This window comes from Triturus cristatus, chromosome 3_1, assembly GCF_964204655.1.
Source record: "Triturus cristatus chromosome 3_1, aTriCri1.1, whole genome shotgun sequence".
In the NCBI taxonomy this organism is placed as follows: domain Eukaryota; kingdom Metazoa; phylum Chordata; class Amphibia; order Caudata; family Salamandridae; genus Triturus; species Triturus cristatus.
Window position 1 is genome coordinate 444,127,819 of NC_140583.1, and position 24,530 is coordinate 444,152,348.

General features: G+C 45.2%; 1 protein-coding gene across 1 annotated transcript in view; it reads left to right on the forward strand.

Moving 5' to 3' along the window:
* Positions 1–6,615: 6,615 nt before the first annotated feature.
* The window catches only part of SPPL2A (signal peptide peptidase like 2A), a 291,455-nt gene continuing 273,540 nt past the window's right edge, over positions 6,616–24,530 (forward strand). Inside the window, exon 1 of the mRNA XM_085644242.1 lies at positions 6,616–6,914. Within this exon, the coding sequence (XP_085500368.1) occupies positions 6,849–6,914 (66 nt within the window). The 5' untranslated portion in view covers positions 6,616–6,848. The remainder of the gene's footprint in view (positions 6,915–24,530) is intronic.

The window sequence follows — 24,530 nt, forward strand, 5'->3', positions numbered from 1 at the left end:
ATAGCACAGAGAATTGGAGTGGCTAGGTGAGGGAAGGGTAGGATGGGGACTATGGGAGGGAGACCTGTAAAAGAAATTAACAATACCCACATACAATAACAAGTATAACTTTATATAAATATATATATAAATGATTACTGAATAGTAACTGAAGTGTAGATGCCTAGCAACCATCCACTTGGAGGAGCTCGTGTGTTGCTCTGTTGTTATAAAAGAAATAATCATACATAAAGTTCAAAGCCCACAAAGCTAATAAAACTATCCTAAGCAGCACCCAGCTGCCAAGGAATGAATCACAAGACTCAAGGCACACACACCTTCACATACATGTAGTATCACAATCGTTCTTCATTCCACACGTGCGCTTGTTAAGTCACGTGTGCCTCCAATGTTTTGATCTCCCAAAAATATCAATGCGGGTACCACCGACCCCTCTGACGGTCTTAATGTATGCCCGCACTAGTTAACATCACAAGTGCACCATAATGTACACGTAATCACCATGCCTAATATGCACACAGGTGTTTTTTCCTTTGTCTGAGAAAACTGAGCGTTTGTTGTAGAATAACAAGCGCGTATTTTTAAGGCTTTAGGCAATAACACTCTCTCAGAGGAAACATGTGTGCCCCCAAAGAATCAAGACGTTCAACTGAGAAACCGCCGAACAAGCAAGCCTCTACCGTGCTACAAGTGGAATGATCTTGCCGGCCGAGAGGAATACTGGAAAGGGCTAACCGTCCAAGACCGGGCTGGTCTTGTCTTGCCTCGCTGTGCAGGATCAAGTTGCAGAACTCGGCCTGAGGCGAAGATCAGCTTCAGGAGTACTGCGCCACCAAATGGGAGAGAACACCGCAACACGTCCTTTCACCAGCTGGAGTCACGAATAGTGAGCCCAGAACTATGTATGCACGCTGACTCATCAAGAAGTCAGCATCCAAAATGGCCACCACCCAGGACTTCTGGGACTTGTAGTCCCCTTGTGAGAAAAAGGGGAAAACACATACAAAGCTACAAAATAAAAGCACAGAACAACCTGTAACCCTGGAATAAGGGACAGCCTCACATGTCAGCAAATACAGAAAGGACAACAAGCATACATAAGCAATATTTACAGCTTTACTGTTTACAGCACCACCACCAACGGGGCTGGGGGAAATAGGAATGGACCTTACCACACGGTATATTTTGTTTCTTGTGCCGTGTGCAGGACAATCTTGGGTGCTAAGCGACTGAGGGTGGAGCGGGCCCAAGACCGCACACCGCCACGCTAACAACTACACCAAGAAATATTCTGATTTCTCTCTGGGTTTGTGGTCACTGCATTTGTTTTATTATCTTTATTCTTTCAGGGGTCACTTTTCTCACTCTTCTTTCTATTTGGTGTCCCAAATATTTGACTCCAGTTCGACAAAATTGTAATTTCTCTGGAGACGCTTTGTTTCCTCTGTCAGCCAAATGATTTAACAAGGCAATTGATTAATTAACACAAACATCTCGCAACTTTGATGCAATGAGCAAGTCATCGGTATACTAGACTAGAACTGAATTTCAAAATAAAGTGATTTCACTGTATACCACCCTGTCTCTACTCTATTTCCATCTACTTATAAAAGCTCTCCCCGCAATAGCACTTAGTAAATAGCATGTTTTACTTTCACCAAAGCAGATGCTTAGCATGTGAGCTTTCAAGCAGCCATTTTTAGAGCAACTGCGCAGGTGCAGAAAATTCCCTCCAAACGAAAGAACATCATTCTGCGTAGATTCAGTTGACACATGCGCAGTACAGTTTCCCGCATTAGCAGCCATTTTAAGTTTCACTCGGGTTACTTGTTAGTAAAACACGTAAGCAAGCTTCATCTTGCTAAAATATATAATGAGGTGCATATTAATTTTCACAATACTTTATTAATACAGTGTTACGAGTTATATGAGAGGATTGCATCCGAGAAAGTCTCTTGTATACGAGTCTTTGTTCCATCAGTAATCAGCTCTAGGTTCTCATTGCTGTTGCTTTGAAATCCCAGATTTTCTTGTTCCTCTAACTCATTTTCTCCCCTTATTGTCTCAGGTCTCTCAACTCTTGTCAATAGTCTCTCTCGTATAGTCCTTGGCCATTCTTCAGTTGCATTTGTTCTCTTGAGGTACTTGTCATTTCTAGCTCATTAGAGGCTGGTTCATTTCTGATGCTGAACGTTCTTTGTCAATTCTGCTCTCTTATCCAGACATACTTGTTCCAGGCAGATTAGTTTCGGGTTTCCTCAAATTCATAATCTCAGTCTGGAATCTCGAGCATCATCTGCAAATGAAGAATCTGTCTCGCCGTTTTTTTGTGGATTGTTTGAAGCTCTGCTGTTGAAGTCTGGGAAGTCTGGATTGACCCTCCTCATCCTCTTCAGGTGCCTCAGAAACTTCAAACCTGGGTTGTCTCAAGGTGTTACTGGATGCTGATTCCGCTTCTTTCTCAGCTTGTCTCACCCTCTTGGTATGAGAGGCATGTATCCAGTTTGGCTGTCCAGCGCACTTCATGGTGGTGTTAATGGTCAGGATAACCTGGTAGGGTCCTCTCCAGCATTCCCCCTGGCATGATTTGCAAACTCTATGACACTGCACTGTATGCCAATCTTCTCTGCACCATTGCACTGTACGTCATTTTATTCTACCCGACTCCACTCTACACCATTACACTCTACGTTATTTACACTGCGCCACTCCATGCCACTGCACTCTACACCAATGCACTTTATGCCACTCTACTCTACACCTTTGCACTCTACGACACTCTACTTTGTAACACTGCTGTCGCGCACCCGCTGGTTTCCTCTCCTCAGAATGACGCTGATGCTAATTAGGGTCCACCTCCCATCTGCCCCTAGTCCGGAGGATGTGTTACACACTCGGACGGAAGAGGCAGGTGAGCGAGGGAAGGAGAACAGGAACGGCTGGGATGGAGATCTGAAAGGAAACAAACACACTATGAGCGATAGCCGGCTCAGCCTGTCCTCCCACTGGTTCTCCTATGAGCGTGATTCGCTTACCTGACGTCTCCTCCCACCTAGCTGAGGGGGGGAGGTGATTGAAGGGCGCTGCCCCGGGCTAGTTATCTCCAAACGGGAGTCCGGTAAGTTCCGCCTAGCGCGTGCAACCCCAACGGGTCTGTGAGTATCCTCTGGGTTGACGAGAGGGACAGAGGAGGTCTAGAGAAACGATAATCCCCAAGAGCAGGGGTTCTTCCTCACGGGAATGGTGTTTCGAAGACTCTGTGGTCCCGATAGGTATATGATGGCGCTACTACTGCCAGGCTCCAAAATCCTTGAGCCGAGGAGCGCTATACCACGGAACTGAGGAGGCCCGGAAATCCTTGGGCAGCGAGGTTGCACTATGCTCCTTGATGCAGCCAGGAACAGAGAAGATAAACCCCTTTTTGGGTTAGCCCGGAATCCCTGGGCGGAGATGGTCTCTTGGCGCTGCGACTCACTTCTCGCGGAGGAGCCGGGAGTGGAGGAGCGCCAAGACGGAAGTGGTTGCTCCGGAATTCCGAGGATGGACAGAGAAGAAAAGGTAAGCGCCTCCTCTCCGTACTCTCGGAGAAGGCGGGCGCGGAGGAGCGTAACTGCCCCGCAGGCTGCTCTGTGGAACGTCACGGAAGTCGGGATGCGGGAGGCTTCGGGAAGCCGATGCTGCGGATCGCTGTCTTCAGGGCACGAAGAAGGTTTGCGGGATGCTCCGTCAACACGTAGCAACTCAGGATACGTCCGAGAATAATCGGCCTTCTTGTGAGGGTGTGTCAGGTTTTTATGCCTTCCGCGGCTTGCCCAATTACGTGACTCGTGGACTGCCGGGGTGTCTGGGTCTTGTAGTTCTTTTCCGGGCTCCGATTGTCGTCCCGGTTTTCGAAGGACTCGACACACAGCGCAGGTATCAGGTGCGATCGTGACAACTGCACTCTATGCCTCTGTACTCTGGGCCACTGCACTCTGTGCCACTGCACTCTACGCAGCACCACTCCGCTCTTTTGCACACTACGCCATTATACTCTATGTCTCTACACTGTACTCTGCAGCACTCAATGCCAATGCACTCTCCGCCACTCTACTCTGCTACATTGCACTCTCTGCCACTGAACTCAATACCATCTACTCTATGCCATTACACTCTACACTGCTCAACTGTACGCCACTCCACTGCACTTTACTCTACATTACTCCACTCTACACCACTCTAGTCTGTGCTGCATCACTGCTCTCCACGCCACTGAACTCTACATCACTCTATTCCACTGCACTCTACGCCACTCTACACCTCTGCATTCAACTTTGCACCTCTCCCCTCTACCCTGCACTACTCCACTCTACGCCACTACTCTCTACTCTGAAACAATGTACTTTACACCACTGCACTCTGTTCTGCACTACTCTACGTCACTGCACTCTATACCAATGGATTCTACACCGCTTTACTCAAAGCCAATGGATTCTATGCCAATCTACTCTGAACCCCTGTATTTTATGCCAGTTCCTCTCTACTCCTCTGTACGATGCTCCATTCCATTCAACTCTACTCTATGCCACTCCATTCCACTCTACAATACTCTACTCCACTCTGCGCTTGCCACTCTACGACACTACTCCACTCTATGGTGCTCTATGCAATTCCCTCTGCCACGTCATGCCACCATACTCAACTCTATTCCACGATACACTATTCCACTCTAATCCACTGCTTCACTCCACGTCACTCCACTGACATTCTATTTATTTATTTATTTATTTATTTATGACGCTTGTAAAGCGCACAGCTACCTCCGGCGGAGGTGTCCCGGCGCTAAGATTACATAATTGTCCCCATAAAGAGTAACCAGAGTCATATCCCACAGAGGGACTAGGAGAATGCGAGAGTCTGACAATGCCAGGCCCTAACGCTTAGTGAACAACCAGGTCTTAAGTTTGCGTCGAAAAGCTTGCTCAGATTCGCAAAACCTGAGATCAAGGGGGAGGCTGTTCCAGAGCTTTGCGGCAGTGACGGTGAAAGATCTGCCGCCACTCCGAGAAAGCTTGAATCTTGGTACCATCAGAAGACGAAGGTTGTTGGATCTTAGATGCCTAACTGAAACAGAGATTTTGAGACGCTTTCTCAGATAAAGCGGGCCAATTCCATGAATAGCCCGAAATGTCAGGGTCAGGATTTTAAAGTCGATGCGACGTGAAATGGGAAGCCAGTGAAGCTCTTCTCGATAGGCTCTGACTGAAGTACGGGCAGGGATATTACCAATGAGCCGAGCTGCCACGTTTTGAACTATTTGCAGGCGGTCGATAAGGTATAGAGGGGCACCTGCATATAGACTGTTAGCATAGTCTAGATGGGTGGTGATAAGAGCCTGGACCACAGTTTTGCGTGAAGATTGAGGGAGGAAGGGGAAGATTTTCCTGATCATACGTAATTTGGAGAAACAGGCCCCTACCACTTTGTTGACTTGTACACTTCCAGACAAAGAATTGTCAAAAGTGAAGCCAAGGTTACGAGCTGCCTGAACGGGGGTGGGAGGAGGATTCAAGATGGTAGGCCACCAAAGGATAGCAGGGGGGGGGGGATTTCTTGCTGAAAAAAAGAACCTCTGTTTTGTCGGTGTTAAGGGCAAGATGATTGGCTGACATCCAGGTGCAATTCTATGCCTCACCACTCTACTTTACGCCACTCTACTCTACAATACTCTACTCTGTGCCATTCCACAATCCTACACTACTCCATTCTATGCCACTAGACTCTACAACAATCTACTCTGCTCTCCACCCTAAGCAACAACTTCTACACCAGTCCATTCTGCGGTACACCACACTTCGACCCTCTATGCCACTCCACTCTACTTCACTCTGACACTCTACTCCACTCTATGCCCTTCCACTCTACTTCTTCCACACCATCCTGTCACTCCATGACCACTCAACTCTACACCACTCCAAGACTCTCTACGCCACTCCATAACACTCCACTCTACGCCAGTTTGCTACACTCCTCTCTTACTTACCCTACCACTTTTAGCCATGCTGAACAGCAGCCACGATGGTGTACAACATGGATAAAACATATTGGCAAAGCCAACAGCTCTTGCACTGGCAAGATCTGTTGGTTTTGACAATGCCTATTGTTTGTTGTAACAGAGTGCGAAAGGCATTCCTGTACAGTAACCCTGGAACTTAACGTAGGCAGCTGGACGCTTGGGCAAATATCAGAGCTAAGAATAGCAACTCCGCCCGCCCTGTTGTCCACAAGGATTCCATGGCCGAAGGCAGTCACCAGTTAGTGGCTTCATGTAGCAGGCATGGCTGAGAAGACAAACACAGCAAAAATAGTACAGTGACAGAATGCAAATGACAAGCGGAGCTCACCATTGAGCACAGCTTGTTCTAGGTGCCTTTTTTTAACCCACTAAGTTTACTGTAAGGAAAACTCACATGCACCATTTATGCACCGTTGGGAAATGCACACTTTATGGTAAATATAGTAAGTAGTTATGGTTAAAGATTATGCAGCATTTCTTTGCAGCAGCGAACACATTCCTTTCGCTTCAGGCAGCGGGGCGGTTCCTCTCACCGTATCCGGGTTAAGGCTCCTCCCCTCAGACTAGAGTTGAAGCTGGACCGCTCGCAGCCAAGGCGGAAGAGGAAGTGAGTGTCCTGGCTCGTAAGAAGAGTTTCCATGACAGCTCTGTGTCCTGCTCTGCTTTGTGGTTTCTGATGCCCCCTCCTCTGCCATTCGCTGTGATACCCCCGGCAGGCCCTTGATGTACGCCCAGACACCGCGACACATCTCCGGGAATCAGTGGCAGGGCGCCGGCGCGTGAAGGCTGGAGGATGGCCCGAACCCTTAGCCTCCTGGGCATACACCTGTGTGCCCTGCTCCTGATGGTCACCCGTCAGGTACTGTGCAGGGCATGCTAAGCGAGTGGGCCCGCGAGTCGGCGCCGAGGTGTATTGGTGTGAGTTGCTTATATGGGATATGTCATGTCTGAGTAGAGTAATAGAGCTCTCCTCCGACCCCAAATGGAATGTTTTTGTATGATCAGTCCACCGAACAGAAAGTTTCCTATTACTACCAGCATTTCTGCTAAACCCGACAAGTGGTCACGACGTTTATGGCACTTTAAACCATATTTTTCTTCTCCAGAATTTTTTTACAGTGGTTTGCAGTTTCATTTTTAATGAGGTAACCTATGGTCTATAAAATGGCATAATGGAAAATGCGTTTGCATAACAAGAGGATAATAGCTGCCAAGTTTCACAGGTCCATGCTTGACTGTTAATTCTAGTCCCAGTTTTTTTCTTAAAATCTTGAGACTTGTGGTCCTGGTTTTATACTGGGTTAAATAAGAGTTCAAATCCCCCGAAAACTGGGATCCACTAAACTATCCACGCATGGACCACGGGAGCTTGGCAGCTATGCTAAATTAGGTTGACTTACCATGCCAGGCACACAATGGTAATATGGGGCTGCCCACAAACCTCCAGGGCATCCTTCGCTGAACTTACATACTACACTGGGCCAACAGTCCAGCCCAGCTTTACCCACAGTCCTGAAAGGAATATAGTTTCTCATAATCTCCCAGTGGGATCACATCTATGGTTGGAGTACTCTGCATGAATAAGTTGCCCAACCTTGCTAATAATTGCAATTGTAAACCATCACTGACCTGGCACGGGTGGCACAACAGCCCAGAGTTACTTGGGAGCTACTGACACTCTAGTTGAACTCTATGCACCTGACATGGAGCGGTCAGCCCCAGTTTGCATAGTATTGGCACCATCCTACTCCTTTCCAGCCACATGCCGCTGTTGAGCTGGATAATGTGTTGCCTTGTACGATGACCACTGTGCTATGTCTCCCTCTGTAATTGCCTAGAGCTAAGGTGGATATTGTTCAGTATACCGTCTGGGCTTGATAAGCGCTCAGGCGGCGCACAGTCTTGGCAACACTTTATGCCAGTTCAATCCCCATTTTGCGGAACCTGGCTTTAATTTTGACATCGGACCATAGGATGTGTTCCCTACTACAAAGACTACAGCTGACTACAGTGGGTAACTGGTCGCTAGGGGCAAGTATGTTACTGTCCATGATATACAAACTGGCCCACACAATGCCCTAATGGACACATTTGATTCACAGACTTTGTGCCACCGGTCGAGAGGTGTTCGCAATATTCCCTGCTACCCCACGGGAACTACAAATGCTTGAAATGTTGCTCAGCGTTCAACATGGCACTCTTTCAGTCCCTCCAATCTTGTTTGCTGTCCTTGGTATGGGCAGGGAAACAACCACGATGCAGCTGGAACATGCTCACGCAACCGTTCGAGAGAGGTGGATTTGAAGCACCTGACCTTTGCCTCTATTATTTATGTGCGCAATATGCGCACTACGGGTTCTTTCCCCAAAGTTTCTCCCACACTGTTGTAGAGGCTGACACCGCACATCCCATGCCGTAGATCGCGATGACTCTGCAGGGTGGGGAAGGGGCTGCTAGCAAAGAAATAAATACTGTAAAATGCACTGCGTGGGCGTGGAAAAATCTCGCTAGGCGTGAGCATATTTAAACCCTAGAACTACCACTAGCGGCCTACCCAGGCATTTCAGCGGCACAGGCCAAGGGAGCACTGAAAGTGTTGCTGGAAGCGAAGGTCACAAGGGTAGGAGACATATACCATAATGGAGTTTTTAAGTCCTTAGCAGAATGTCAGGCAGGCAAGCAATATAGCACTATGTTGGGTTTCACATTTGTGAGAGTGCACCAGGCGATAAGATCTAATCACCCAGGGTTTCCCGCAGGACCATCAGCATTTAAAGCACTACAGGTCGTGCTGGCTGGAGTGGAAAGTAGGAGGCTGATTACTAGGCTTTATAATGTCTCTCAGAAAGAGAATGAGTTAATAGACCCTCCCTCGCTAATGAAATGGAATGCTGTGCTTTCATCACCATTGACGTTGGATGATTGGGAGTCTTGTTGTGAACTGACTGGTCGATTGACTGCAAATTGCAATCTCCGTATTATTCATTTCAAATATCTACATCAGTTGTAATATTCCCACAGCCAGCTTAAGAAATTTGGCTTAAGAACTGAGGCGAGCTGTATACGATGTGGGCAGGAAGAAGCGGATTTCTTGCATCTGGCGTGGGCTTTCCCCACCATCAATGTGTTCTGGAGTAAGGTAGTCATGGTGTTATCAGAGATAACTGTGGAACAAATCACATGTACTCCTGAAGTGTGCCTGCTTGGCTTGCTGAAACAGTTCAAACCTTGCAATAGGCGCTTAGTTGCAATCTCAACTTTATTTGCCAAGCGTGCAGTGGCAATGCATTAGGGCGCTAGGTCAGCTCCAACACTCTGGAAGTATGTACGTGACTTGGTACATTGCAAAGAACAAATGAGCGTATATGCAGAAGAGTTACCTATAGCCTCCAGACCAAAAGATTTTTGGGCGACGCTGTCTGTGTTTCTGCTACACAACCCTGTCATGCAGATGAGACATAAAACGTACATATTTGGGCATGCATATAAATCTGGTATGGTCCACTACGTCCACATAGCTATAGACATAATGTAGATTTTGTATTTATATGATAAACTGTACTTGCTGATTTTGGGGAGTTGGATGGGTGGGGGAGGGAGAAGGGTTGGTTTAATTACATGCAGAAAAATTGTTTGCATCATTGCTGATCAATGTATAATGACAGATGTTCTCTGACTTGCTGTATCCTATGTCTGCAACTTCTCCCCAAAAAAATGGAGAAAAAAAAATGTTGCTCAGGACATGCTCTTCAAGACAACTTATCACGCGACTATACACCACAACGCAGGAGAAAGCGACCCTCTCTACTCCAAGTGTTCGTGATCTCTAGCAGCTGGACTTGGGTGCGGAGTTAACAAAAAACACAATGAGTCTAATGTTGTACCCTGAATAGTTTGTTGTCTCCGAACCATCGACTGGTCCTGGTGCACTTTAAATTTCTTCAAATGCTTTATCGCACTTCAGGTATGCTATGTAAAATGAGTCTGTTGGAGGAGGCTAGATGCGTGCCCTGTGGGGCGGCGGATGCAGATTTTCGTTACCTGGCATGGTGCTGTCCTGGGGTGGTAGCCTCCTGGGATTCTGTCCTGGACACTATCACTGACTGCCAGATCGACAAGACCCTGTTGGTATTCCTCCTGGGATATGTTAGAGAAGTCCAGAGGGAATTGCGGCATCTGACGGTATTGCTTTTACCCGTGCTAAGAGATAGCGTGCGATGCATTGGGTGAGACAGCCTGTACCCACAACCCAATGCTGTATACTGCTGTGAACAGCTGAATACGTACTGAGAACTTATGCCTCCTAAATTGAGGCCCAAGGGAAATGTGGGGCCCCAGATTGCATACCTGGCCCTCAGGGAGACCCTGGGGCTCCCGACTCCTGGGTTGCGGATGCTGAGGAACCTGTGCCTCTGCACTCTGGAGCGGCGGAGCCTGGTAATAGCTGTGAACATGCTTGGGGCTCACTGGCAGGGGGTGTCATTGACACCTGAAGGTTGATCCTGTTTCTCCTCGAGTGTGTATGTGCCATAACATCGCAGGAGGTGCAGTATTATGAGCTGATAGAGGTCTTTACTACTATGAACAAGCTGATTATCACTTCCTGTTATCTTTCATGTATTTTCATAGAAATGTGATGCTTTGCAATGTCACCATGCTACTGTTAAATGGGGGATGTTCGTCGGTCTCTGTTTGGTTACCTAACTGAAATTCAACTAAAAACAAAAATTGCAATTGCAAACCATTGACACAATCCATTGTAAATCGTAAGAATGCAGGAATCTCACCTTACATTCCCCCTTCGCCTTCCAGATCGCAGTAAGACACAAAGTATACTTTGCTGGCCTGAATGACATTTCTGGCTCGCAAAGTATTGTTTGTATAGTGTAGCTCTGAGTTTTACTGTTGCTTATGATTCTGAAAGTTGCAGTCTTTGCTATCTCAACTTTTTTTTAAGTTTAAAGAGAAAGTTTACTTAAATATAACAATTACATTAATTTGAATACAGCATTAATAAATACCACAGAGTAATTGCTAACATGAAGAATACATAATTATTTTTTTAAAAAAGGGTAGTGATAAGTCAGAGAGGGGGGGAGAGTATATAACTATAAACTATTTGTAAAGATGTACCAAAACAGCCTGATATTTATAAACATTGAAATAATGTTAGTGAGAACAAAAAATAATTAAGTTATGAAAAACTTGTACAAAGGTAAAAGTAGTCGAGGAGATTAAACAAACTAATCAATGTGTAGTTGATGCAATTTAGAAAGTCTTGTTACATTTTCAAGAAAAAATTGTTCTTAGAGACCCTAAGGAGTCATGATTTAGAGAAAGTGAAACAGGATGAATGTATGCTCTGTCTAATCTATGGTTATAACAACAGCATACCACCATGTTTGAAAAGATAGATTGAATCCTTCCAATGTTTTGCATTCTGTTGGAATGCAACTGCTAATAAAATGTAGTTTCACATTGGCAGAAACATTTTTCCATTCTACAGATAAACTTCCCAAAAACATATTTTCAAAGGTAAAGGTACATTTTATTGGAAAATAGAATTAGCTTGATTCCAAATTTTGACAAAAATTTCAAACAAAATGGCATGAAAAAAGCAAATGTTAAAAGTCTGCATTGCAAAACAAACAAGTATATGAAACGTCTGAATACATGTTGTTTAAGGTCAAAGGAGGTAAAAAAGAGTGATAATATACAAATAAATACTGTTTATTTGTGTTTGCTACATGTGAGGACTTTGTAATCTTTATCCAAATCTTTCACCCCAGGGAGATTTGCCATATTACCCCTAAATCTTGTTCCCATTTAACTTCTATGTCTGGTTTATGCCTTTCTGAGCCCAATGTTTTAAGTGTTTATAAATAGTAGATTATGTTAGCTTCTAAAATGTTGTGTAAGTGTGTGGACAAGGGTAAATTAATTAGTTAAATAATGTATATTAGTTTATTATACTATATGGTTGAATATAAAAATGATATTGAGTTAGTAGGACTAGACAACACTATAGGTTCTTAATAGCCTACATATGTTTTTAAGAGAGAACTTTTTTGTGTGTTTTTTGTGTGAAAAGGCTAGATATTTGTTGACGGAGTATGGGGGTGTAAAGCTTCTTGCCAAACTCAATCATAGAGGAGAGAAACCTAAAGATTCAGAAAAACAGTAAATAGATTGTTTTAATAAATATGCCTAGTGGTAATTCTTTACCCTGATGACACCACAAAATGTAAGGTTTCAGGTCAGTTAGAGACACTGACTGAGCACCCCACCTTTTAGAGTTTTCACGAATTTCGGCACTGCTCAATTTACTTTCATGCACGATGCGCACTCTCCGTGCGCCCCATGCCCCCAATTTCTCTCCAAGCTGTCTTCACCTCAAATGCTGAGGGAACTGTGACTACTCTTTTTTAATTTTTTTTATAAAACAGCATTTTCACATGGAATCTTTACACAATTTGAGAGAATATGGCTCTCTTATACAGCTCTAATGTTTACGACTGCCAATGTTTTATATCTCTCAACTGCCTTTGTCTGTGTTTATTTGCCTTCAATGGGCGCTATTTCAATTAATAATTACATAAATGTCTTTTCTTTCTGGCAGTATGGTTAGGGTTCACCATTCAAATTCCACACATTTCTTTAGTAACTTACTCATGCTATTGCATCCTTCAGCAAAATTTGGAATGAAAGTGCTGTAAAATTCCACAGTCCCTTAAAATTTCACCAACTCATCTTTGGACTGAGACTTGGCATGTTATTAATGATATACAGTGCACACAATTCTTCAGATGACCCAAGTCTTTCCTGAAGACATCCAGAAACAACTTTTCATAGTTCAATCTTACAGAAGGAGACTCATTTGGATCAAGATACACTGACAGTTCCCTTTGGTGAAACCAACCGATTAGGGAATCGCCCTTAAAAGACACATACATTTTAGCTGGCATAACCCTGTTATGCAGTTGCACAGTTCCCCAAAAATACCCCATCAACTTGATGGGCCGACCACCACACCCTTGAGATTGTCTTAAAAAAATTTCGTAGGAAAGTGAGTGATCTTTCCACCTGAATCAAAAAACATTTCTACCGGTGAGGAACTGATATTCTCTACGCCCAGCGGTTCATCACCTTTCTGCCCCAATATTTGTAAGACAAATTCATTAGACACATTATCTGAATCATAAAGCACTTTGCTCACATTCTTAGTTTTCTTATTCTCAGATTTACAGTAGGATGTGAGGAACCCCTTTCTCCCACTCGTTTTACACAAAGCCTTCCACCCAAGACAATCTTTGAAGTTGGCTACATAAAACACATTACCACATCTACAAAATTTAATCAGAGGTTTCTTGTTTGACCTTATTTCTTGCTGTTGTCTACGTACTGTTTCCCAATGAAACCCCCAGTACTTTTTGATTTCACAACATGCACAGAGTCCTTTTTTTCTTCACCCCTTTTATGGTTCCGTATAACCTCCACACATGCTTGTGAATACTCACAAGATTGCGCCGTAGTAACTACCTTATTAAGAGTGGGGTTGTCCTTCAACCACAATGCCTCCCGTGCTTTATCCAAAACACAGCCTACCATGAATTGATCACGTAGTCTCTCATTCAATGTAGCACCAAATTACACGTCAAAGCAAATTTTATAAGGGCTGAAATATATGCTTCCACTGATTTTTTTATATTTTTATTTCCTCCCCGACCTCCAACTTGCTGCGTTCTTCTTCTGAAGTGATAACGCTCTAAAACAGTACTCAAATTTGGCAAACAATGGAGATCAAGCTTTTTCATACACATTTCGAAATCATTAAGATCATTAGCATCCTCTGTAAGCAAATTAGGCAAGTGTTCAAACACCTCTTGCCCTTCCGTTCCCAAACAGTGCATTAATAAACATATTTTTCTCCATGCACTTAGAGATATGCATCAAACTCTGGCATAATGTGTAAAAACCTTCGTTCTCTTTTGCCAAGATAATAAAGGCTCACCAGGGGAGGGAAGAAATAATGAAGCAACAGTAACATTCTTCCTTTTGACACAGCAAAGAAATATGCCACAGATAAAATCTTAGCACCACAACATCACTTCAATTTACAACAGATACACTGCTGATTTCCTTTTCAAGAACTTTAGTTAAGTGTACCTTTCGTGTGCTCCGCAGCTGTGCACATCACATTTCCACCTGAGCACTGAGAGAAAACTGCGTCCGACGTGTCAAATGGCTGTGAACATCAGCGACACAAAGTGTTGAAATAAGGGCACCTGTAGCCTAATTGCCATGATAGAACAAAAGTTGTGATTGAACAAGCTGTGCACGTCAGCGTTGCAAAGATTCTTGCTTGCACTTGTAAGACACTGAGAGGCACCCAAATAAGCTGTGCATGTCCGCGTCAAATACCACTGCGTGCGCCTGATTCACAAAGACTTAAAATAAATTGTACAGGAGTTGTTGGAATATCAGAAACTTAAAGAAACAAGATCACTAAGTATGCGCATCGCTGCGTATTGGACTTTTTGCAGTGTCATCCCTGAACTTTTGCCTTCCTCCTGGTATTTTTCTGACCTTTCTGACATAGGAATGCATTGGGGATCCCCTGATAAGTGTTTCAGTGGTAATTCCTGGTCTGAGAGGAGTAGCGGGATCAAGTTTAGTATGTTTGGAATAGTGGTAACAAATGCTGTGTAATGGTGTGTGCAGATTTATTATCACTATTATAGAAATGCTACTTTTAGAAGTGGTCATTTCTGTTTGCAATGTGTCTTTGTGCCTGCCTGATGTGTATTGCATGTCTGGCTCTGGAGTGACAGGGGCTGGGAAGGTGCAGTGGCTCCAGAGGGGCTGGGTGAGTCAGCGCTAGGCTGCAAAGGCTGATCTGCATTTGGAGTAGTGTGAGGAGTAGCCCCTCACCCTGAATAGATCTGTCCTTGCCTTGTACATTGCTGTCTCTGCCCCCCTGTGGTGTGTCTGGGACCAGGACCTACATTGTCAAAGGGGACTGTTTTGCACTTGTTAAGTGCCCCCCAGAACTGGTTTGAACTGGGACCCAAGCCCTGTGCCAGGGCAGAACAAAGGACACAAGTGGTATAAGTAGTGAGGGTGTGACCCCATGTTTTTGGTACCTGCATGGAGCTGAGAGGAGAGGACCACTGGGCACCAGGAGGAACGGCCTCAAATGACTTCCCCCCTCTGCTGGAGGGCAATGTGAGCTGACCTGCCTGGGCACAGCTCTGCTCCAGTGATCTCAGGGCTGGGGTTTCTCTCCAGTACATTGCTCAGAGAGCGCTGTTGTCACGATCCCGAGGAGATGGTGGTGCTGGTTGCCCACCCAGCGCTGTGTGACGTGTGCTGATTGAGCCGCAGCAGGAGGTTCTGCTGTAGTGGCCCGTGCTGTGAGGATCTAACGGAGGAGCGCAAGAAGAGCGCTGCGTCACTGCCTGCTGTGGTGAGGAAACTGCCTAAAACTCAATGGAGACTTCGCTCCGTAACTGACTGCGGACGATCCGGAAATCAGCCAGAGGACGCCTGACCGTAGGGGGGGCTCCCGTGAGGAAGTGGAGAGCCCCGCAGGTTCCATTCGCTGGAGATCACTGATGCCATTGCGTGCGGGTCCCGCTGCTCCGTGAAGGCCGCCGGAAGTCAGACGAAGGCTATGCCTGGCCGGGGGCGGGGCTCCTGTGCTGTGCAAAGCCCACGGGCCTACAACCAAAGACTGAGCCTCGTGGGCTCCCTGTCACTGTGTTCTTCCTGTTCCCGGCTGATTGTCTGCCACAAAGAGAAGCCCCGGTGAGTGGGGCTTGAAAGGCACACTGTTGGTGCCTATCTCCGCTGACAGCTACACTGCCAGGTCACGGGTGGCTACAACTTCGAAGGATAAGCCCTGGTGAGTGAGGCTGGCAAGGCACACTGAGGGTGCCTGTTTGGGGTGTCAATTGCACCAGGAGGAGCCCGGTGAAGGGGCTCCTAAGGCACTGTTGGTGCCTGTGACCATTTCTAAAGCTGCATCGCCGGATCGCGACAGCTGCAATGAAGGGGATATTTCTGTTGACCTCAGAGTGACCAGGGGGAGTTGCACCCTTGCTCCATTAGAATACTGCACGGCCAGAGAGGTGCCTGGTGAGCCAGGGCTACTGGACATGGCCAGGGGTGATTAGGATACACAATGGATAACATGCATGCCAAGGTTTGACTATAATGTGTGCACTGTACTAAGAGTACCAGGAGGAATTACTGATTATATGGAGGCATGACGTTTTATGCTATTGTGGTGATGTGTGCCTAATATGCTATGCTAGGCAATCCTGTGATGAGGGTGACTATGATATGTGCATCGCCTCTGATAATGTATGCATAATGCTCCTTACCCGGTTATACTGGTAATTGTGATGGTCACGCTCATGATTTAGGCATAATGTGTTTGTGCTGCCTGTGAGGTTACAAGTAGTTACTGGTTGTGATTTTCGCTACGTATGTGTTATGATGGTTATGACAGTGGCCCGATTGGCCCTGTAATGTATATAATCCCCTGTAAAGTAATTCCTAGTGCCAGGTGGCATAGTGTCCATTTGTGATTATGCTCTGATGCTTTTTATGAGTGATACATAAGTGGTTTCTGCCTGGCTTAGGCACGTGGCCTAGCCAACCAGAAATCCCATTTCTAACACTGCGCAAACAGCCCGAGGCAAGATGGCCACATAATGTATATAACGGCCCGAAACAAGATGGCCGCAAGATCACCCGCTCATGGAAGAAACCTCATGCATTCACTAATGTCACTAAGACCGCAGTAAGCCGCTCCTCACCAGCTTCTATGGCAATCCAGTTCAATGTACAGCACTCAAGACCGTGGTTGCATGAAGTACCTCACACAAGAGGACCACACAAGTGCACAGCACGCACCACGAGGTAAGGTATGCTGTAATCTTGCTCGTGCTCCCACTCTCGCTCCATTTAATTCACTGAGACAATGTCCGCTCGTGCTCAACCAACTGTAGGTAATCACACCGGTAGGTCAAACCTTAGCTCACCCAGGATACGGTACAAACCAGTACTGTTCAATGTAGTCAAAACAATGAAGAATCAGCTTCCCTGGTTCTTTGTGGTTCTTGTCTGTCAAAAGAGAACCTCCTCCGCTCACTGTTGGGTTCTGCCACCTTAAATAGGTTGATGTTGGGGTCTTTGGGTGGGTCTCGTATCCCATCCTCGTTGCCAATGTGGAAATTTACCATTTAAAAGTGATAAATAGGAATATCCATTTAATAATATATGTGGTCCAGAGAACCCATCCAAAAAAGGTCCTGCCACTCCAGGGGTGATTTATCTCCAAATTAAATTTTTATCTCCTTTGAAGTTGCTCAGCTGGAGTTTGATGTGGGCTCTAGAGTCTTTCTACATTATGCTGGTTTGGCTGCATTCGCCACAGAGACATGAAGGACTTTCTTAGCGGCCCCTCCTTGGTTTGGCACTCTGGAGGTAATGTTGACATGTGGAGCAGGGAGACATTTGGTGTCTCTGTTATATAAGGTCATGGGGGTGGATGTGGCTCACAGGACTACGCGAGCGCTGGAAACCTGGGAAACTGATTTGGGAGGACCAATAAAGATTGGGCCATGGTGTGGTCTCTGACTCGAACAGTTTGTGTAACGCTCGGTTTAAGCTTGTCCACTTTGATTTCCTTCATCGCACTTATGACTCCCTTAAAACTAAGCTGCTTATATCCTGACCGAGCATCTTCCTGTCCCCTTTGTAAAATTAGCGGGGCAGATTTTCTGTATTTGGCTTGGGGTTGCAAATTAATGCATGCTTTTTGGACTCGGCTAGCGGGTAGATTCGCATACCAGGGCACTGCAGGGAACTCTCCTGCCTCACTTTTGCCTGCTGGGCAATATGGTGAGACTCAAGGGAAGGAGGATGTCCTATAAGTTCCTGCAGTTAGCGCTGTTATTAGCCAGGAGATGCATAGCTATCGTGTAGATGGGGCAGAGGGCACCTTCGCAGGTCCACTGGGAGAGACATGTGACTGAGTGGTTCGTGGCAGAAGAGATTCACATGAAGAATAGAAGAACTGACGTTAAGCTACCGGAGGATGTAAAAGTGTGGTTGGGATTGTGTGATTGTCCCAAGGGTGCCTCGAGCGATGAGGATGATAATACTGATGGTTAACCGTGTGATCGATTTGCTTCTGAATTAACACACATTTCCGATCGCTTGATGAATACATTTCCCTGTTGTTCCAATGTCATGCGATGCTTTAAGGATTTACTACAACCATCCAATGTACTGTTCTATGCCTTGTTTGATGTGATGGATTTTGTTTAAAAAAAATCTATGAACGTATTTGTTTGCTGACTTCTTTGTGCACCTAAGTTTCAACACGTTGTTTAAAAGATGTTGATGATGTGTTGAATTAAACAAAAAGTTTATTAAAAAAAACCTTAATTTTCAAAGGGCCTACCTCAATTTTGATCTCGGTTGCTTTTATCATTGCCCACTCGTACATATTGCAAACTGACTGCAAGCAGTAAGTCTGACTGTAAGGAGACAAGTTTTTTCAGGTTTCATCCCCACATTTAGTCCTATTTGTACTCCAGTGCTGATGGTTTTGACTCTGAAAGTGCACCAAGACCTGCTAACCAGGCCCCAGTACCAGTATTTGCTCCCGAAAGTATGATATATGAGAATTGGTAACCCCAATTGACAATGACTTTAACCCCCTTAGAAGTCCCTGGTAAGCGGTACCAGTGCTACCCAGGGCATGGGAGTTAAAGGGCGACCATGGCCGGCAGCAGTGATTAAGCCACCCTGAGTGGCCCAAATAAAGAGATGATACCAGGCCTGCCATTGCTGACTGCAGGAGCAGTGCAAACTGCTCAAACTCGACTGTACCCCCATCATGAGTGGCAAGTACATAGCACTATTTTTAATGTATGCCAGTCACTCCTAATGTAGACCTACTAAGCCTAGGAGGAGGATGCTTTATATTGAAGGTGCGGCCATATAAGTGCAAGTTTATATGTCTCGGCAAGAGCTTCCTTCCATTAGGGGCTGCAATAAGTGTTCAGGGAGCTATAGGATTACATGGGCGAGCACCCAGGAACCCCCATGTTGCCAACTCTGTTATTGTTCCACTGAAAAGCCTTTCCTGTGTCTGGCTGACAGCCTGCAGCTGCTGCTGCCAAGACAGGAATCTGACATCCTGCCAAGAGGTCTAAACTCTTTCTGGAGGCAGAAACAAAGGCTTGCCTGGGCGTGAGTTGTCACCTCTCTTCCTAGCAAGATGGCCAATGAAGTGACACATCAAGGCAGTGAGCTTCAAAGCATTGACTTCCTCAGTTATGTAACCGGGCTCCCCCCAGCCCCAGGCATATTTGTAACCTGGACAGGTGGGAACATTAGGTAGTCAGGAGGCGTGTAACCCCGGAAGGCTAGCCATACAAGTAAGATGGGCTATCTGGTTTGTACAGCCATAGAAGGGTTCTGCCATTTTTAAAAGTGGTAAAATAAAGGCTTCTGGGTAGAAAAGGTGCCACCTTCTACAGGAAGTAGTCCCCTCAGGGATGGATTAGCCAATGGGAATAGTAGCCTATTGGCTACCAGCACAAACACCCCTAACACCCCTAAATCTAGCATTTAAGGGGCTCCTCTGGTACCAGAACCTCAGAGCTGCTTGAATTGCAACCACGGACAAAGAAGAGACCTGTGACTGTGACTTCAGGACCTGCATAAAGTAAAGGTGCGATACTCTGCACCCATGGCAACCACCCTGCAGCTGTGCTACCACAACTCGCCCTGGACCAGAGATTGGCTCAAAAGCTAAGAGGAACCTCTCTGCAAGTCAAAGGTGACTCCAGAACTCCCTTGGCCTAGATGTACTAGTCTCCTGCAGCCCACAGACAAATTGCACTCCCGGTACTAAAGTATCACTGGCAAATGGGCCCGCTGAGAGATCGCCCAAACGTAAATGGTCTAGTACATTTTGGGAAACATAGTCTTGACCTCCAGCAAGGTTCAGGTGGCTACTGTTTGCCCCCCGGCTCCAGGATGTGAAAGTAACCTAATGCCTTGTTTGCTGCTACCAAGCCTTGTTGGTGGCCAGTCAGGCTTTATTCAACACTGTGCCTCGAAGGAACCCAGCAGCATCTTCAAGCCATCACCTCAGTGGCTCCACTGTTGAGATTTTGCTCCCCTTTACTTGCAGCAAAACCAGCGCCCATGGCTCCCGTGTTCAGGACCAGGGACAGCCAGGACTACTCTGCATCTGGGCCCTATAAGCCAGGTAAAATTCAACTGACTGTCGGAGCAGGGTCCTGAAACCTGCATCACCTTGCCCCCCATTGGTTTCTACTGGACTCGAGCTGCAAGTGACCGAGTGTCACTAGTGTGTTTTCCCATTGACCGCAACGTTATCGTTTTGCAAGAGTTAAATGCACTGATTTATTTTTCCTGCAAAAATATATAACTATAGTTATACTTATTCGATTGTCTTTGTTTTAATGTCTAAATTTATAGGAAAATCTGCTTTATTTTTAGAAATTAGTTTTGGATTTCTTTTGAGTCGTATTGATTACTTGTTGTCTGTGTTGGTACTCTGAAATGCTTAACACATGTTCCTCTAGTAAAGCCTGACTGCTCTGTGCCAAAATACCAGAACTGAGCTAGGGATTTATTAGCGTGAATCCAAAGGACCTATTTGGCGTAACGTGAAGGTACTAAATATTGAAGCCTAACCAGCCTCACTGCATAATAATGTATCAATTAAATATGCCTAAACAAGATAGTTACTTCTTCAACCTCAATCAATCAGGGAATTTTAAAGCACACTACTCGCCCATGAGGGTCTCAAGGTGTTGAGTGGCGGGGGGCTGGAGGGAGTGTGCCTCAGAGCCAGGTCTTTAAGCTCCTCCTGAACCTCACAGATCCTCAGCTAACTTGTTTCTGCATCAGGGCCTGCATGCAGACTATACACCCCACAATGCTAATCTGTTCATTTGTATGATGTGGGTACAATAGATATCTTTTGCCTTGGCTGGCTGCACACTAATAAGTAGCACTGCTAGAACATAGCTCTCCTTTCCACAACCCAACATTTTCCTTTTTTTATGGCTCACACTAGAAAATAATAGTTGCCACATATTCTCACTTGAAAAATTGGCAAATATAGGACCATTCATACATTTTTGTCAGTGGAAGTTTACTCTGCTTGGCATAAGGTTATGCTAGCCCTTAGTCCATATGATTTTAGAATGCTCTTGGGATAATGTATAGAAAGCAGTCCTACTCACATTTTCCCCTCACTTATTTAAAATTTAACGAGATACTATCTGAAGTTGTCGTGCTCACAAATTTAGAATGTGCTGTACAGCGTTTAGTTCTTTTTGCTATATAGCCTCCAGATCACAAAAAGTAGTTTTATAACTTTCACAGTAAATGTTTTAATAGCACTATTAATAAAAGAGGTGGATTATGTGCTGTTCTGCTTACAACATCTGCCTTATTTAGTTTTATCTGTAGATAAATACTGTAGTAGGCAAGTGGCCGAACTTTGTTTGCCAGCTGGTAGAGTCTTCTGAGATTGTGCTCCATAGTGGTCATGATTTTACTTGTTCATTGCTTGTAGGAAATCATGTGGAGCAATACCTATTGAGCAAGGAAAATGTGTTGATGGTGCTAGACACCCTTTGAACACCATTGATGAAGTTGGTACCTTTGTTTGTATAACCAGAGAACAAGATGGTAGCTCCTATCACATGAAAGATGGTGTTTGGGACCTGGGCTAGTGACAGAGGAAGGGTCTATGGCAACACATTGCAGCAGAGGTCACAATTTAACCTGAAACTCTGGGCAGAGCAACCTGAAACAGAGTGACATGGTACAGTTTTGTATACTACTGGGAAACTATCATCACTCCCCAGTAAGGAAAGACTCATCTAGTTTTAGATCTCCAAGAAAGTATTTTTGGGGGAGGACTTTGGAGACTTGTCTAGCATGGCCGGAGTGAAATTACACCTTTACTCTGATCGTAGCATCTTGCTATCTTAGTTTGATATTTTCCGTCTCTCCTTCCCCAGCTTCACAAGCACAAGGCTGTCAAACCCAGCACAAAGCTGCTTAAATTAACTATGAACATATAGCTTCTGACTGTTGGGGGAGCTGCTTATAGTGCCCCAAAAAGTTATCCACTAGAGCAGTTTTTATTAGCAGGCCCAACCGCAAGTAGGTCTCGGATGAGGAAGTAGAAATAACAGGTTTGTCAAAAAAGATAGAGGGTGCTTGAGGTATCGATTTAGAGGATGCATGACACAACTAACTAAGTTGAAAGGTGGTTGAGACCAAGGTAGACAATATGTCTTTCAGAGCTACCCAGTGTGGGAATAAAGATGATCAAATAGTAGCAAAATTGTGGAATGTGTTACAGCCATACACCAACTAGAAGAGGATAATGTGGATCTTCTCAGATCCACAGATGTTTGTGTCTGCCTTTGTTGGGACAAGAATGTCCCCTACACGGTATTTGGGTGTGTTTCCCTGCCCAGAGTGGCTGATTGCATGTGTACCTGGCATCCTGACTTTTATGTTGGCCCTAGCTTCACTATTCTAAGTGTGAGCACAGGACTATCACTAACTGTGTGTGGTCCTAGACCTGTCATGTGACATGGAGGAGCAAACCAAGCATGCCCTGATAATGGATAGACAATATTGTCCCTGTCCAAGGTAGTATGCATATCACCGCATTAAGATTGATAGTCTGACCAAACCTTTTTTACTGTGTCACTGAGAGTGTGGCGTATCTTTCTCTGACATCCTGTGTGTATGTCAAGTGCTTGTGCAGTAGTAGGACTTGTAGTGTGACTGAATCGGATTACTCAGTGCTTCATTTGTAAAAAAAAATGAGTGCTGTTGCCCAAACTGCTCAGAAGCCTGCAGCCGGCACTACTAAATGTCAGTGTGCCGAATATCAAGACTGCGTAGAGCCTGAATTCACCTCGGTCCTCTTTAATCCCCTTTCAGACACTGCCTGCCCTATTATCTCACTCTTGCTCATCTCTGCATTCTCCTTTTGTGACAGTTTTTGGTCTTTTTCTTCCTCCTTCTTTCCCGTTTGTGTGTTTATTCCCCTCTCGGTCAATATCTGATTGAGAAAAATAAGTGCCGGTTGGCTCCACTGGATCCAGTTAAGCATTGTGACTACGGACGCCAGTGGAATCCATTGTGGATGCCCTTGTTTAGGCTTGACACAAGGTGAAGGATGAGAAAAGCTTCCTCTGAGAGTGTGAGTGTATTGTCTGCATCTCTGTGGCTGGAGAGTGGATAGCTAGACGGTTGTATGTGATTTCATTAAAAAAACGATTCCCGGAATACCGTTACTGAGAAACCATTTCATCTTAACTGTTGAATGGAAATTTTCAGAATTATTGGCATTTACCATTTACCATTTTCATTTTCTTTCTTTTTTTACACTCTTTATTAAACAGTCGTAAGACTTATCAATACGATTGGCACAGATACAGAAGTGAAAACAATCCATGGTACACATAGTTGGAAAGTGAAGGGGTTCCCCTGCGAGTCCTCCCTCCTCATATCATTACTTTCTCGCCCTGCAGTTCAGATCCATCAGAATATCTTTTCATTTTCAATCAATTCACAGAATGTCTGTTTGGTTAAAATTGGTTCTTGAATGCTTATTTTTATAAGTGTAAACACAATAGTTGCAGGTATTACTTTCAGAACCAGTTTTGTCAGAGATATTTATTTCAGTGCTTTACTTCAGGGGACTTTATTTCATAGTTACATCTTTTACATTGTCAAACAGTTACTGTGGGTGTTTTTATTTCGCCGACCCTTCACACCCGCAAACAATATCCAACGCTGACCCCTCAAAATCCATAAACACCATCAATCCATGCCCCCTAAAAGCCCTCACCACACCTAAATACACTCCTCCAAGAAGCTTAAAAGTCCTTTCTACCCTAAAACCCCACCATCCCTGAACCATAAAATTACTCAGTACCCCTAACTACACCCATTCTTGAACCCTATAAACCCCTTTCTAATCCTAAACCCCACCCATCCATAACCTCCACACACCCAAACTCCACACATCCCTGAACCCCAACAAAACTCTCACTGCCCTTAAGCAACAGCCATCCATGTCGCATAGGAACTCCTTATCACCCTAAACTACTCCTCCCTGAACCCTGAACCCCCCTTTCTACATTTAAACTCCACCCATCCCTGAATCCTTAAAACTCTTCGCTCGAAACTCCACCCATCCTAAACTCCCTAAAAACTCACCACCCCAGCTTCTACCAATAGTTGAACCTTAAACACCCTCACTATCCCTAAACTCCCCCACCCCTGAACCCTAAAACCCCTTAACACCCTCACACTCCACCCATTCCTATAACCTGAAAACACCTCACGTGCCAAAACGTCACTCATCCATGAACCCTAAAAT